Source organism: Ursus americanus, chromosome 29 (assembly GCF_024610735.1).
Source record: "Ursus americanus isolate L20-20 chromosome 29, mUrsAme1.1.p, whole genome shotgun sequence".
Lineage (NCBI taxonomy): Eukaryota > Metazoa > Chordata > Mammalia > Carnivora > Ursidae > Ursus > Ursus americanus.
Genome location: NC_142155.1, coordinates 12,285,487 through 12,297,675, shown reverse-complemented (window position 1 = coordinate 12,297,675; position 12,189 = coordinate 12,285,487). Strand labels below are relative to the sequence as shown.

Sequence of the window (12,189 nt, the reverse complement as noted above, 5' to 3'; positions counted from 1 at the left end):
GTGGGCCCCGGTTGGCGCCGCTGGCTCCTCCTCTCCCTGCTGGGCCCCGGAGAACGCTGCGGGAGTTGGCGCCATGAGTGTATCAAGGCTAGCTCCGTTGCTTGGCTGCGTCCCGGCCACCGCGTGGAGAGCGTCAAGTAAGGCGTCCGGCTCCGGGGCCGAGGTCGCGGGCGGGGTCGCGAAGGCCTGGCGCCGCGAGAAAGTCTTCCTTCGGGGGAAGCGGCTTGTGTCCCGGGCGTCTGAAGGCGCCGGGTGTTGCAGAGCTTCTCATCTTCGGCTCGGCCACCCACGTCTTGGCCCTGGGCAGGTCCCTTCCCCATCCCAGATCTCAGGGGTGGGACTAGGGCTAGAAGATCACGCAAGTCCTTCCAGCCTGGGCACCTGCTTCCTTCCGGTCACACTGGTCGGGAAGGGCAGCAAACCTTCGGGGTTGTTTACTTGGGAGCTCTCTGGGCGCACTACGCTTTGGTGCTCGTGAAAAAAAAAAATGGAAAAGAGGGCCCTTTGGGAACGAGCCATTCAATTACATATTTAATTTACATCAAAAAGGTTTTGTGGCAGGGTAGAGTGTTAAAAATGGAAAAGTGCAGAGGTGGGTCAAAGTAGCAAATTAGTATAGTAAAAATCAGATGAAGTCAAGAATTGTTAATACAAAGGAAGTATGCATGCTTTCAGTAAAAACAACGTTTTTAAACCCATTTTTTGTTGGAAAATTTTCTCAATATTTTAGGCTTAACCCACAGAGTATGCTAAGCATAGTTTTAATTGAGGACATCCTGAAGAAATTGTTTAAGTTGAAAACAGAATTACTGCCCCTCATAGTAATGGGTCCCACATGTCTATGCAGTTTGTTTTCTGTAATCATTTCTCCCCCAAACATGTTACTTGTTAATTGTAAACATTTTAAATGGTCCAGGAGTGAATAATGAAGTGAAAGTCCCACTTACCCAAACCCCAAAGTAATAACTGTAAATATTGTTGTGTGTTCATTCACCATCCCTTTCTCACTTGTGTTAACAACTTAAGAATGAAGTATTTGATACCAAGAATGTATATAACACGTGTAAGTTATGAAGCAAAGCTTACATTTATGAACTCATTTTCCAATTTAAGAAATAGCAGTTCCCCTGTTCTTCTTCCTGAGGCAGTTGTTACTTTACATGGTTTTGGTCTTCATGGAAATGACTTCTTAACCATTTTTATTTATTTTACTTACTTTTTTCTTCTAACACTGTATTTGTAGATTCACCTATATTGATGTGTGGGGTTATAGTTAATCATTCAGTTGTGAGAATATATTGTACAGTTTTTCCATTCTTCTTCCCAGTGGACATTTTTGTAATTCTGGAAACATCAGTATTGGCTGCTACGCATTCTTGTTATGGGTGTTCTAATGCAAGGAGTGGAATTCCTGGAACATATGGTATAGGCCTTTTCAATTTTATAATACGATGCCAAGTTGTAAAGGCATTTCCATGCCTACTGGCAATTAGATTCCTACCAGCAGGAACATGAGTTCTTGTTGCTCCACATACTTGTCAACATTTGCTAATCATCAGAAAATTTCATTTTTGTCCGAAAAGGGTGTTGAAATGGAATGTCATTATGATTTTGTTTATGGATTTTATATCCACTATCCTAGCTAAATTACTTTCCTCTTTTAACTTCTCTGATTAGAGAAGTTAAACATCTTTTCAAATATTAGCTTTTTTTGGTGAAATCTCTTCATTTTCTTAATAGATTGTCTTTCTTATTTATATTCTTCACATATATTTTAATACTAAACCTTTTTTAGTTATGTAAATGGCAAATTGCCAGTTTGGGGGCTGTTTTTGTCACTCCTTGGTGTTTTCGTTTTTTTTTAATCATATACAACAGCAGCAGAAGAAAATAACGGATCTGCATGTGCAATCACACAGCTTCAAAAGAAAGGTGTCTTTTTTTTTTTTTTTTTTTTTTAAGAAAGATGTCTTTTAGGGGCGCCTGGGTGGCTCATTCGATGAGCGTCTGCCTTCGGCTCAGGTCATGATCCCAGCGTCCTGGGATGGAGCCCCACATCGGGATCCCTGCTCCGCTGGGAGCCTGCTTCTTCCTCTCCCACTCTCCCTGCTTGTGTTCCCTCTCTCCCTGAGTGTCCCTCTCTGTCAAATAATTAAATAAAATCTTAAAAAAAAAAAGGTGTCTTTTGATGAACAGATAATCATTCATAATTGTATTGTAATCTTGTCTTGATCCTTTTGTTTATTGTCAGTGCTTTGCGATCTTGTCTAAGAAAGCCTTTTCTACCCTAAAGTCAGTTATTCTCCAGTATTTTCTTCTCAAAGGTCTATAGTTTTGCTTTTTACATATAAGCCTTTATTCTACCAGGATTGATTTTTATGTATGATGTGAGGCAGGAAACCAATTTCATTTATTTTCCATGTCAGTAATCTGTTGTCCCAGGTCCATATATTGGGCCTTTCCTTCAATGATATAATGTCATCTGTCTTTTAAGTTCACATAAACATCTAGGCATGGGTTTATTTCTTGGCTCTCTTTTTAGTTCCATTGATCTATTGTCTATTCCTGTGCTGATATCACCTGTCTTAATAACCATACCTTTGTAATAAACCTTTTTTTTAAAAAATATTTTGTTTATTTGTCAGAGAGCACAAGCAGGGAGAGCAGCACACAGAGGAGAAGCAGGCTCCCCGCTGAGCAAGGAGCCCAATTCGGGACTCCATCCCAGGGTGTTGGATCATGATCTGAGCTGAAGGCAGATGCTCAACCGACTGAGCCACCCAGGCATCCCACCTCTGTAATAAATCTTGATAGCTAATAGAGTAAATCCTCCCATTTTGTTTTTCAGAAGTGCCTTGGCTAATCTTAGGTATCTGCTTTCCATATCAAATTCTTAAAAAAAAGTTCCTGCTGGGATTTGATTAACACTGCTCAGTATTTTTTTAAATTACCATTTTGTGATTGCTGCTTATGTATAGAAACATAACCTACTTATTGCTTTTGTATGCTGTAACCTAGCTAAATTAGTTTATTAATTTAAATTATTTGTAGCTAGATGGGAGAGGTATTTTGCTAGGTAGACACTTATATTAACAGCAAGTAATGAAAATCTAATTTCTCACTTTCCAATATTTATATCTTTTTCTTTTCTCTTGTTTTTCTGACTTGCTCAGATTTCTAGTACCATGTTCTCTAGAAGTGATGATATCTTGTTTGTAATTGTAAAGGGAATGCATTCGTATTTCAAGTGTCATATTAGCTGTGGATGTGCCTTTATTAGGTTAACAAAATCCTATGCTATGTCTAGAAGGGTTTTTATTGTTGTTTATATATTTGTCTGGTTTTTAAGACTGAATAAGTCTTGAAATTTACTGAATTCATTTTTCTTCGTCTTCTCGGGGTGATTATATCATTTTTCTCCTTTAAATCTGTTGAGTTGGTGAACTGTAGATTTTTCTAATGCTAAGTCACTCTAGCATTCCTAGCAAATATTCAAATTGATCATGATGATTATATTTTTAATATGAAGTTGGATTTGGCATGCTAATATTTAGTTTAGAAATTGGCCTGTAGGGGCACCTGGGTGGCTCAGTTGGTTAAGCGTTCGTCTTCGGCTCAGTGTTATGATCTCAGGGTCCTAGGTTCGAGTCCCGCATCCAGCTCCCTGCTCAGCAGGGAGTCTGCTTCTTCCTCTGCCTGCTGCTCCCCCTGCTTGTGCTTTCTCTTTCTCTGTCAAATAAATAAATAAATAAATAAAATCTTTTTTAAAAAAAAAAAGGAAAGACGTTGGCCTGTAATTTTCCTCTTTTGCAGTTTCCTTTTCTAGTTTTGAAGCATAAGTTATTCTAGCCTCGTGCAGTGAATTCAAGAGTCTTAGGACCGTTTTCTCTTGTTATATTTTGTTTAAAGAAATCATTCTTTGAGTGTTTGGTATAAGTCAAGTATAAACTATCTGCTCTTTAAGGGAAGATTTTAAATTACTGGTTTAATTTCTTTAATAGTTATTGCATTGTTCATCAGGTTTTCTCTTCAGTCAGCTTTGATAAGTTAAACTTTTCTAGAAAATTGTTCATTTTGTATGCTTTTGTTATGTAGGCATAAAGTTCCCTTTTTAAAAAAAAATGTCTGCTCTCATAATTATGTAGTCTCTTCTCTTCATATTATTTATTTTGCTTTCTCTTGTTTTTGTCTTATTAGCCTAATCAAAGACTTCACAGCAGTTTTAATCTCTCAAGGGAACCAACTCTTGCTTTTGTTGATTCTATCATTTATATGTCTTATTTATGTTATCATTTTCTTAACTGGTTATTTTCTTTCCATTTTCTGTGTGTCTCCCTCTTTAAAACAAAACTAAAAACATGGAAATGGTGCATCTCACATGGCTTAGTTTGGGCTACAATAACAAGTTACCGTAGACTGGGTGGTTTAAACACCAAACATTTATTTCTCACAGTTCTGGAGGTTGGGAAGTCTAAGATCAAGGTGCCAGGACATCTGGTCTCTGATGAGAGCCTGCTTCCTGGTTTGTAGATGGCTGTCCTCTCATTGTCTCCTCGTGTGGCAGAGAGCAGGAAGCCACAGCAAAGGGCACTAATCCCGTTCGTGAGGGCTCCACCCTCATCACCTAATTACTGAAAGGAAGCCCCACCTCTTAATATCACCACATTAGGGGTTAGAATTTCAACATATGAATGAGAGTGGTGAAGGGGGCTCAAATCTTCAGTTCCTAACACTGGTCTTTTTTTTTTTTTTTTAAGAAACATGGTAATGGTAATGGAGCTTCTTATAGGAACAATATGTGGCTGAATTTTGTTTTGTTTTGTTTTTTGGAGTTTGACAGTCTGTACCTATTTAACTGGAAAGTTCGGTCCATTTATTATAGTTATTGATATAATTGGTTTTATTTCTACCATCTTACTTTTTATGCCTTCTATTTGTCATACTTGGTTTGAATTAAATATTTTCTTCTTCCATTTTTTTTTTCCTCTGCTGGTTTGGAAGATATACATTATCTTATATTGGTTACCCTTAAAGTCTAAATGCATACTTAAGGAAATCTAAAGTTAACAACTTCTCCTGAACAATACAAAGTATAAAAATGCTTTGAATTCACCCACCCTCTACCTTTTGTTGTTCAGCCTTTTAGGTGTGTATATTTGTGTGTTCTCGTGTATACGTTGGGATGGGATCGTGGTTTTGATAATACCCCATCACAGTTATTATTATGGCTTTATACAGTCAATGAATAAAACTTTCATTTTCTTTCTGTTATTATCTCACACTTTACTTTTGGGGTCATTTTCTTAAATCACTTAGAAATTCCATTCATGACTGTCTTTTTGTGATTAAGTTTCTTAGTGTTCTTTTTTATATAGGTTTTACTTTTAATCTGAAAATCTGGTTTCTTTCACTTTTTGTTTTTGAAAGGTGGTTTCAGTGGGTGTATCATCTTCTCATGGCTCTATCTTCTGGCTTCTGTTATGGCTATGGGGAAGTTATCTGTCCAGTTTTTGTTCCTTCATTAGTAATCTTTTTTCTGGCTGCTTCTTAGATCTTCCTTTGATCTGGTTTCCTTGTTGGGGTTCTTCATTTTACCTTGTGTCCAGATGTACTTTTTTTCCCTTTAATTTGGCATTTCTTTGTGCTTCCTGTATCTGTAGATTCCTCTCTGTTGTATTTCTCATGGTCTTTCCACCATCTCCTTGTGGAATCATGATTAAACAAACATTTGTTAGACCTTCTCATTTTATCCTCCATATGTTTGAACTTCTCTTTGGTTATTTTCATCTTTGTCTCTATGCTTTTTCCTGCATAATTTCTTCAGAACTTAATTCTAGATCACAAATTCTCTTCTCAACTGTATCTGTTCTGCTATTTAGCCCTTTTACTGAACTTTAAATTTAAATTGTTGTATTTCTAAACTTCTTTGTGTTTTAAGTTGGCCTTTCATAGTCTTACTCATTTCTCCTTTTTGCTTTTTTTTTTTTTTCCTTGAACACATTAAGTAGTTATATTCTGATTGCAGTGATTTCAGTATGTCAGATGGTCTGGTCCTGTTTGTTGATTTCACTGACTCTTGCTTGTGATGGCTTGTTTCCTCAAATTTTACTGGGATTCTCTCTTGAGACTTGCATGAGACAGGGGTTGAGAGGGTATTTCTCCACAGAGGATTTGCTTCTGCTCTTCCCATGTGTCTGGAGCACTTCACCTTGACTTGGGTCCACTTTATATAAGATGCTCCCCTTGGGCGTTTTTGGACCTTGCAGGTAGTGTGTAATCAGGCATAAACATAGGTGTGGCCAGCCAGTAGTTTCAAAATCTCTATAAGGGCTTCTTTTTTTTCATCTCCACTCAGAACCAAGGTTGAGATGGATACTTGTCCTTCCTTAACTGTTCTCTTTATTAACTGGAAGTTTGCTTGTAGCTCCTTGCTCTTTTGACCGGCAGCATGAACATCACCTGGAGAGCGTTAAAATGCAGAATCTCAGGTCTCGCTCAGACCTCCTCCGAGTCTGCATTTTAACAAGATCCTCCGGGTGTTTTATATGCACATTAAGATCTTCAGGCTCAATTTCTCTTCTGAGTGCTGAGCCTCCTCGAGTCCTGGCCTCTAATAGGCTTTTTTTTTTTTTTTTTAAGATTTTTAATTTATTTATTCGACAGAGATAGAGACAGCCAGCGAGAGAGGGAACACAAGCAGGGGGAGTGGGAGAGGAAAAAGCAGGCTCATAGCGGAGGAGCCTGATGTGGGGCTCAATCCCAGAACGCCGGGATCACGCCCTGAGCCGAAGGCAGACGCTTAACCGCTGTGCCACCCAGGCGCCCCAATAGGCTTTTGTTTTGCTCAGGCTCAGAAGACCTCTCTCCCTGCTGTTCTGGAAGCTCTGTACCCCAGCTCTAGGTGAGAAAGACACAGGATATGTAGTGGTTTAAGTGATTGGTTACCTCACTGAACAGCTTTGTTAGTTTATCATTTTATACTTCCTTAAAGGCTCTTTGATTAAGAAATTTTTGTATAGTTGTTCAACCGTTTTAGATGTTTTATAGCTATAGGTTTTTAGGCATCTCTAATTTATCAAATTGCCAGAAGCAAAAGTTTTGAAAAGTTATTTGTTGTTTTGATTTAATGGTCATTCAGTCTTTTTTCCTTTGCTCTTACTATTCTTTCAGAAGGTCATCTTCTTGCTCGTAAAGTACTTGTAAACAGAGTTCTAAACAGGCTTTGGATAAGGCCAAACCACCCCTTGAAGAAGACGACATGGGCTTTATGGTGGTGATTTCCTTGTCTCTCAAAGGGTGATTTTTGCTTTAAATTTGTCAGCCATTGTCCATGCAGTTGAGGTAGTCAGAAACTTGCTGAAGGCCAAAATGTAACACGAACATTAATATACAGCTAACTCTTGAGCACTGTCGGGGTTAGGGGCTGACCCCCTGTACCATAAAAAACCCACGTATAACTTCTGACTTCCCCAGAACTTGACTACTCATAGCCTACTATTGAATGGAAGCCTTATGATAACGTAAGCATTGATTAACACCTATTTTGCATATTGTAAGTATTATATGTTGTATTCTTACAGTAAAGTAAAATAGAAAATAAATGTTCTTAAGAAAATCATAAGGAAGAGAAAGCACATGTATAGTACTGTACTGTAAAAAATTCACTTATTAGTGGACCTGTGCAGTTCAGACCTGTGTTATTCAAGGGTCAGCTGTAATTACTCTTGCTTTATACCTGCTATTTGATAGGCAGAATCCACAGGAGTGGCTCTGGGTCTCCCCTTCACCTCTTTGCTAATCCTTATGATCCGATAGACCCTTTTTTCTTGTCTGCCCTGCAAGCTACTTGTATGTGCCTCACTGCTGCCACCCCTGCCAGGTGGCTGTGCACGGACTTGTTTCCAAAACTATAAAGCGTGTGAGTACCAAAGAGCACAGTGTCCCCTGTCTTATCTCGTACAGCACAGAAATGAGAGGAATTCCCCTCCTCCCCGTTCTGTCACACTGTTACCTATCTACAGAGTTCTGTTTAGGCCTGCGTGGTCTCCAGTCCTTTGAGGAAACTGGTCTTTTAGCTTTTCCTTGTAACCTTTGTTTCTAAGATAAAGTTCCTTCAGAAGTACTCAAGGCCAGACCTACAAGACTAGTTTCTCAAACTTCTCCTTTGCTACTCGTCTCTCTTTTCCCACAGTACACTGATGTTCCTTTTCTTTCCTCAAAACCCTTTTGCACATTGACTTCTCTGTGCTACAGTTAGACTCAAGTTACTATTCCACTCAGTGTGTGTGCAGAGACATACATATTACTTCATTTCTCTGAGCTAGCCTGCAGGGTAAGTAGAGGTACCCCCATTCTGGGGCGGGGGGATGCAGACTCAGTGAAATACAGGAACCTTCTTAGGGTCAGTCACGTTACTAAAAGTGGTGTGGCTGGCATTAGAACCCAGTGTGATTCTAGTGCCCTTAGTTTGCCAGTTTTTGTTGGTTTTGTTTTTGTTTTTGTTTTTGTTTTCACTTGTTCGTTGTATTACTGAAGGAAAGGGCCAAGCTGGTGTAACAGTTCTGCTGATGGGATGGGCAGGACAACTCTGCTTTGACAGGTAATTCAGGATCTGTGTTCTTTTCATCTTGTTCCTCCACCATCTGTAGGGCAGTGCCGCTGATCAGCCCCATGTACAGTAGCTGAGTTTTACTAATTAGTTACAACTGTGTTTCTTCCGAATCATTGGACGTATGTTCTGAATGGGCACTGCCTATATCATACAAGTTATTAAATATTCTAAGTATCACCTTGCCCTGGGTTTTGTCCACATCTGCATGGTTGAAGCTGGGTCACTGCCATGTCTCTATTATAACCCAAGGAAATGGGAAAAGAAATCCAGGGCAGTCAGCTTGTTGCAAAATTGAGGCAGCCTAATATTTGCACACGTTACTTACAGTCACAACCCATTGGTCACCACTTGGACACGTGGCCGCTTGGCTGCAGGGGAGACTGGGAAGTGTCATCTTTAAGCGAGTGGCCTGGTGCTCAGCTTATAGCAAATGAGGTGGGGGTGGGATTCCTAGAACTAAATGAAAGAAGGGAAAAGGGGCTACTTGAAACATTAGGCAGCTTCCACCACATCTACCTAATGTCACTTTTTCAGAAAAGAATTGTGTTCAAATTGAACAGAATTACTGTAAAAGACTGTTAGACCTGCCCCATTGGATTATTGTGAGGTTTCATGAGGTGTCATGTTTTCAGCCCCTAGTACAGAGCCTGGCACATAGTAGGCATCTAACACATATTTATTATTTGTTAGTTACAGTTAGTGTATCTGCATCATTTAAGAGGCAAAATTTTTAGCTTCAGATTTTGTCTGCATTATAATTGGTAGTCAGGACTATTTTGTACCATTTTTTTGATTTTGTGTAAATGCTTAGGAATTTCTATAGATTTGAAACATACCAAGATTAATTTTTACACTGAATATTATTACAGGCTTTGAGTTAAGGATTTTTTTTGATTTGCAAAAACAACCAAACCTAAAACAGAAAGTGCTAATTTATTGTATCGAATCGAATCTGAGTGCACAGTAGCAGGTGGCTCCTGGTGTCTGTTAAATACTTGGCTGATTTTAGGCTTCAAAGTGAGTTATTTGATATACAATAAAACAGACTTGTTTGGTAACCAGATGCAGAATCTAGTTATTAGCCAGAAGAGATGAAAAATCTGCCCACATTTAGAATCTAATTTGTAACTATTAAAATTCTTTCTGTATATCTGTATTAATTATTACTGAATTATCATGGCTTAGAAACAACCTTTCATGCTTTATAAATTTGTTGTAGATTTTTTGATGGATAGATAGTTGGACATTAGATGACAGACAGAAGTTTCTATTGTGGAGGTTGGCTAAACTTCCTAAATTGAGATATATTGATGTCACATTCTAAAGAATCCTATATTTCAGATAAGAAGTGACTAATTAACAAAAATCCCATGATTTAGACTGGAAATATCTTTCCATTGAGTATGGTTCACCAAAATTTTCAACATAATATTTTTTAAATAGTCACAGTAAGCCAAGATCAGATTGTTACATGAAATATATTAATATAATCAGAAACTCATAGTTCTGTGTTTTCCATTTCTTAAACAAAAAGAAATGCTGCCCTAAAAGATATTATTACAGATTTTTCTCTTTAGCCTTTTAGTATATGTTTAAGTATTATTATGAGGACATAAGAAAAAATTCAATACACCCTTAGATATTGAAGTGGGAGTTAGAAGGCAAAATGGCCTGTATTCTAAATCAATAAATAAGTAAAAATGTTAAATAAATAGCTTTCTATTTTAATGCATATAGAAATTTTTGTTGATCCACAGAGTTTTTCTCAGCCAATTAATATCACAAATGTAAAGTATTTTATATAAATGAGCAGGTAGATGGGAGAAAACTATATTAATTCTGTAGATCATTGTCATAGCTTTATTAAAACATTCAGTTATGTATTTATTTTTTTAATCCTTGTGTTTTATGGACCCTTGGATCTGTGGAAGAATGATAGTTTGTATTCTGATTGGTCATTCAGACGATAATTTTCCTACTCCCTGAGCTGTCTGCAGTATATATGCAAATGAACAGCTTGATGTACTATTTCGAAATTGTTAATACAGTTTGTATGTGATGTTAACTTTATGTAATCTTACAAACAAGTCTTACATAAATTCCGAGTTGGCTGTGAAGGGTGTGTATGTATAAAAAGAATATATATATGTATATATATATATGTATAAATATTTATGTGCATATATATTTGTGTGTGTATGTACATGTGTGTGTGTATATATATAATTTTTAAAGTAATTTTTGCACCCACTCACAACTCTGAGATCCACAATCATGTGCTCTACTGACTGAGCTAGCCAGACACCCCATGTATAATTTTTTAAAGCAGATGGTAGGGTGTTGTAGTGATAGCTAGAATATGAATTAAATACATGTAATGAAAGAAAATTCTAATTATATGTAATGCTACCAGCAGCTTCCAGATAATACGATGATGATAATATTAGATAAAATTTGTCACAGTGGTAAAAGCTTTGCATGAATTGTCTTGCTCAATTTATTTAAACACGTGATAGGTACTGTTACCTTCAATTTAGAAGGGAGGAAACAGATTTAGAAAGGGTAAGTTACTTGACAAATGTCAAACAACTAAAAGTGTTTGTATTAGCTTCCTACTGCTGCTGTAACCAGTTGTCACAAACTTAGTGGGGAGGTGAGAAGTCTGAAATGGATGAGAAGTGTCTGGACTGAAATCAAAGTGTTAGGGCTGTGTTCTTCTGGATGCTCTAGGGGGAGAATCTCTTTCTTCCCTTTTCCAACTTCTAGAGGCTGCTGAAATTCCTTTCCTCCATTTTCAAAGCCAGCAGCATCCATTAAGACTGCCTCATGCTGCCATCCCTCTGGTTCTCTCTTCCAGTTGTCTTTTACCCTTTTAAGGATTCTTGGGGCGCCTGGGTGGCTCAGTCGTTAAGCGTCTGCCTTCGGCTCGGGGCGTGATCCCGGTGTTCTGGGATCTAGCCCCGCATCGGGCTCCTCCACTGGGAGCCTGCTTCTTCCTCTCCCACTCCCCCTGCTTGTGTCCCCTCTCTCTCTGGCTGTCTCTCTCTCTGTCAAATAAATAAATAAAATCTTAAAAAAAAAAAAATTAAAAAAAAAAGGATTCTTGTGATTACAGTGGACCCACACAGCTAGTCCAGGGCAACTGCTCTACTCGAAGGTCATCTGATGAGCAACCTCAGTTCGAACTGCGACCCAAATTCTCCTTTACCATGGAACCTAACCTCTTCATAGGGTCTGGGTGTGAGGTTCCGATCATCTTTGGAAGCCATTATTCTGCTTACCACAGTGGTATAACTGGAACTGGTCCCCAACTCTGTCTGTCTCTAAAACCATTCCTTTAGGAAGTTCAACACCCAACCCTGAGATCATTTTTTTCAGGGTGGTTTTGCATTTATTGAACATGATCTTAACAAGGGTTGGATCACTTTCAGAGCAGTTTAGAAAGTTTAGCTTTCTCTATATAACCTATAGACAAAGTGATCTCACTTATATGTTGTAAATGCCCGATACATTTTTAAATGTTTAATTGACAGGAAAAAAGAATCGTGATTAGGATTCAAATATAAGAACATGAAATA

At 38.1% G+C, this 12,189-nt stretch overlaps 1 protein-coding gene across 4 annotated transcripts in view; it reads left to right on the top strand.

Moving 5' to 3' along the window:
- Nucleotides 1-4: 4 nt before the first annotated feature.
- SDHAF4 (succinate dehydrogenase complex assembly factor 4) overlaps nt 5-12,189 on the top strand; it is a 71,002-nt gene continuing 58,817 nt past the window's right edge. For all 4 annotated transcript variants that reach the window (XR_015722253.1, XR_015722252.1, XR_015722251.1 and 1 more), the window contains exon 1: nt 5-137. Coding sequence is in view for 1 of the 4 variants with exons in the window: in XM_045803351.2 (XP_045659307.1) it covers nt 74-137 (64 nt within the window). In the remaining 3 variants the exon portion in view is untranslated. The remainder of the gene's footprint in view (nt 138-12,189) is intronic.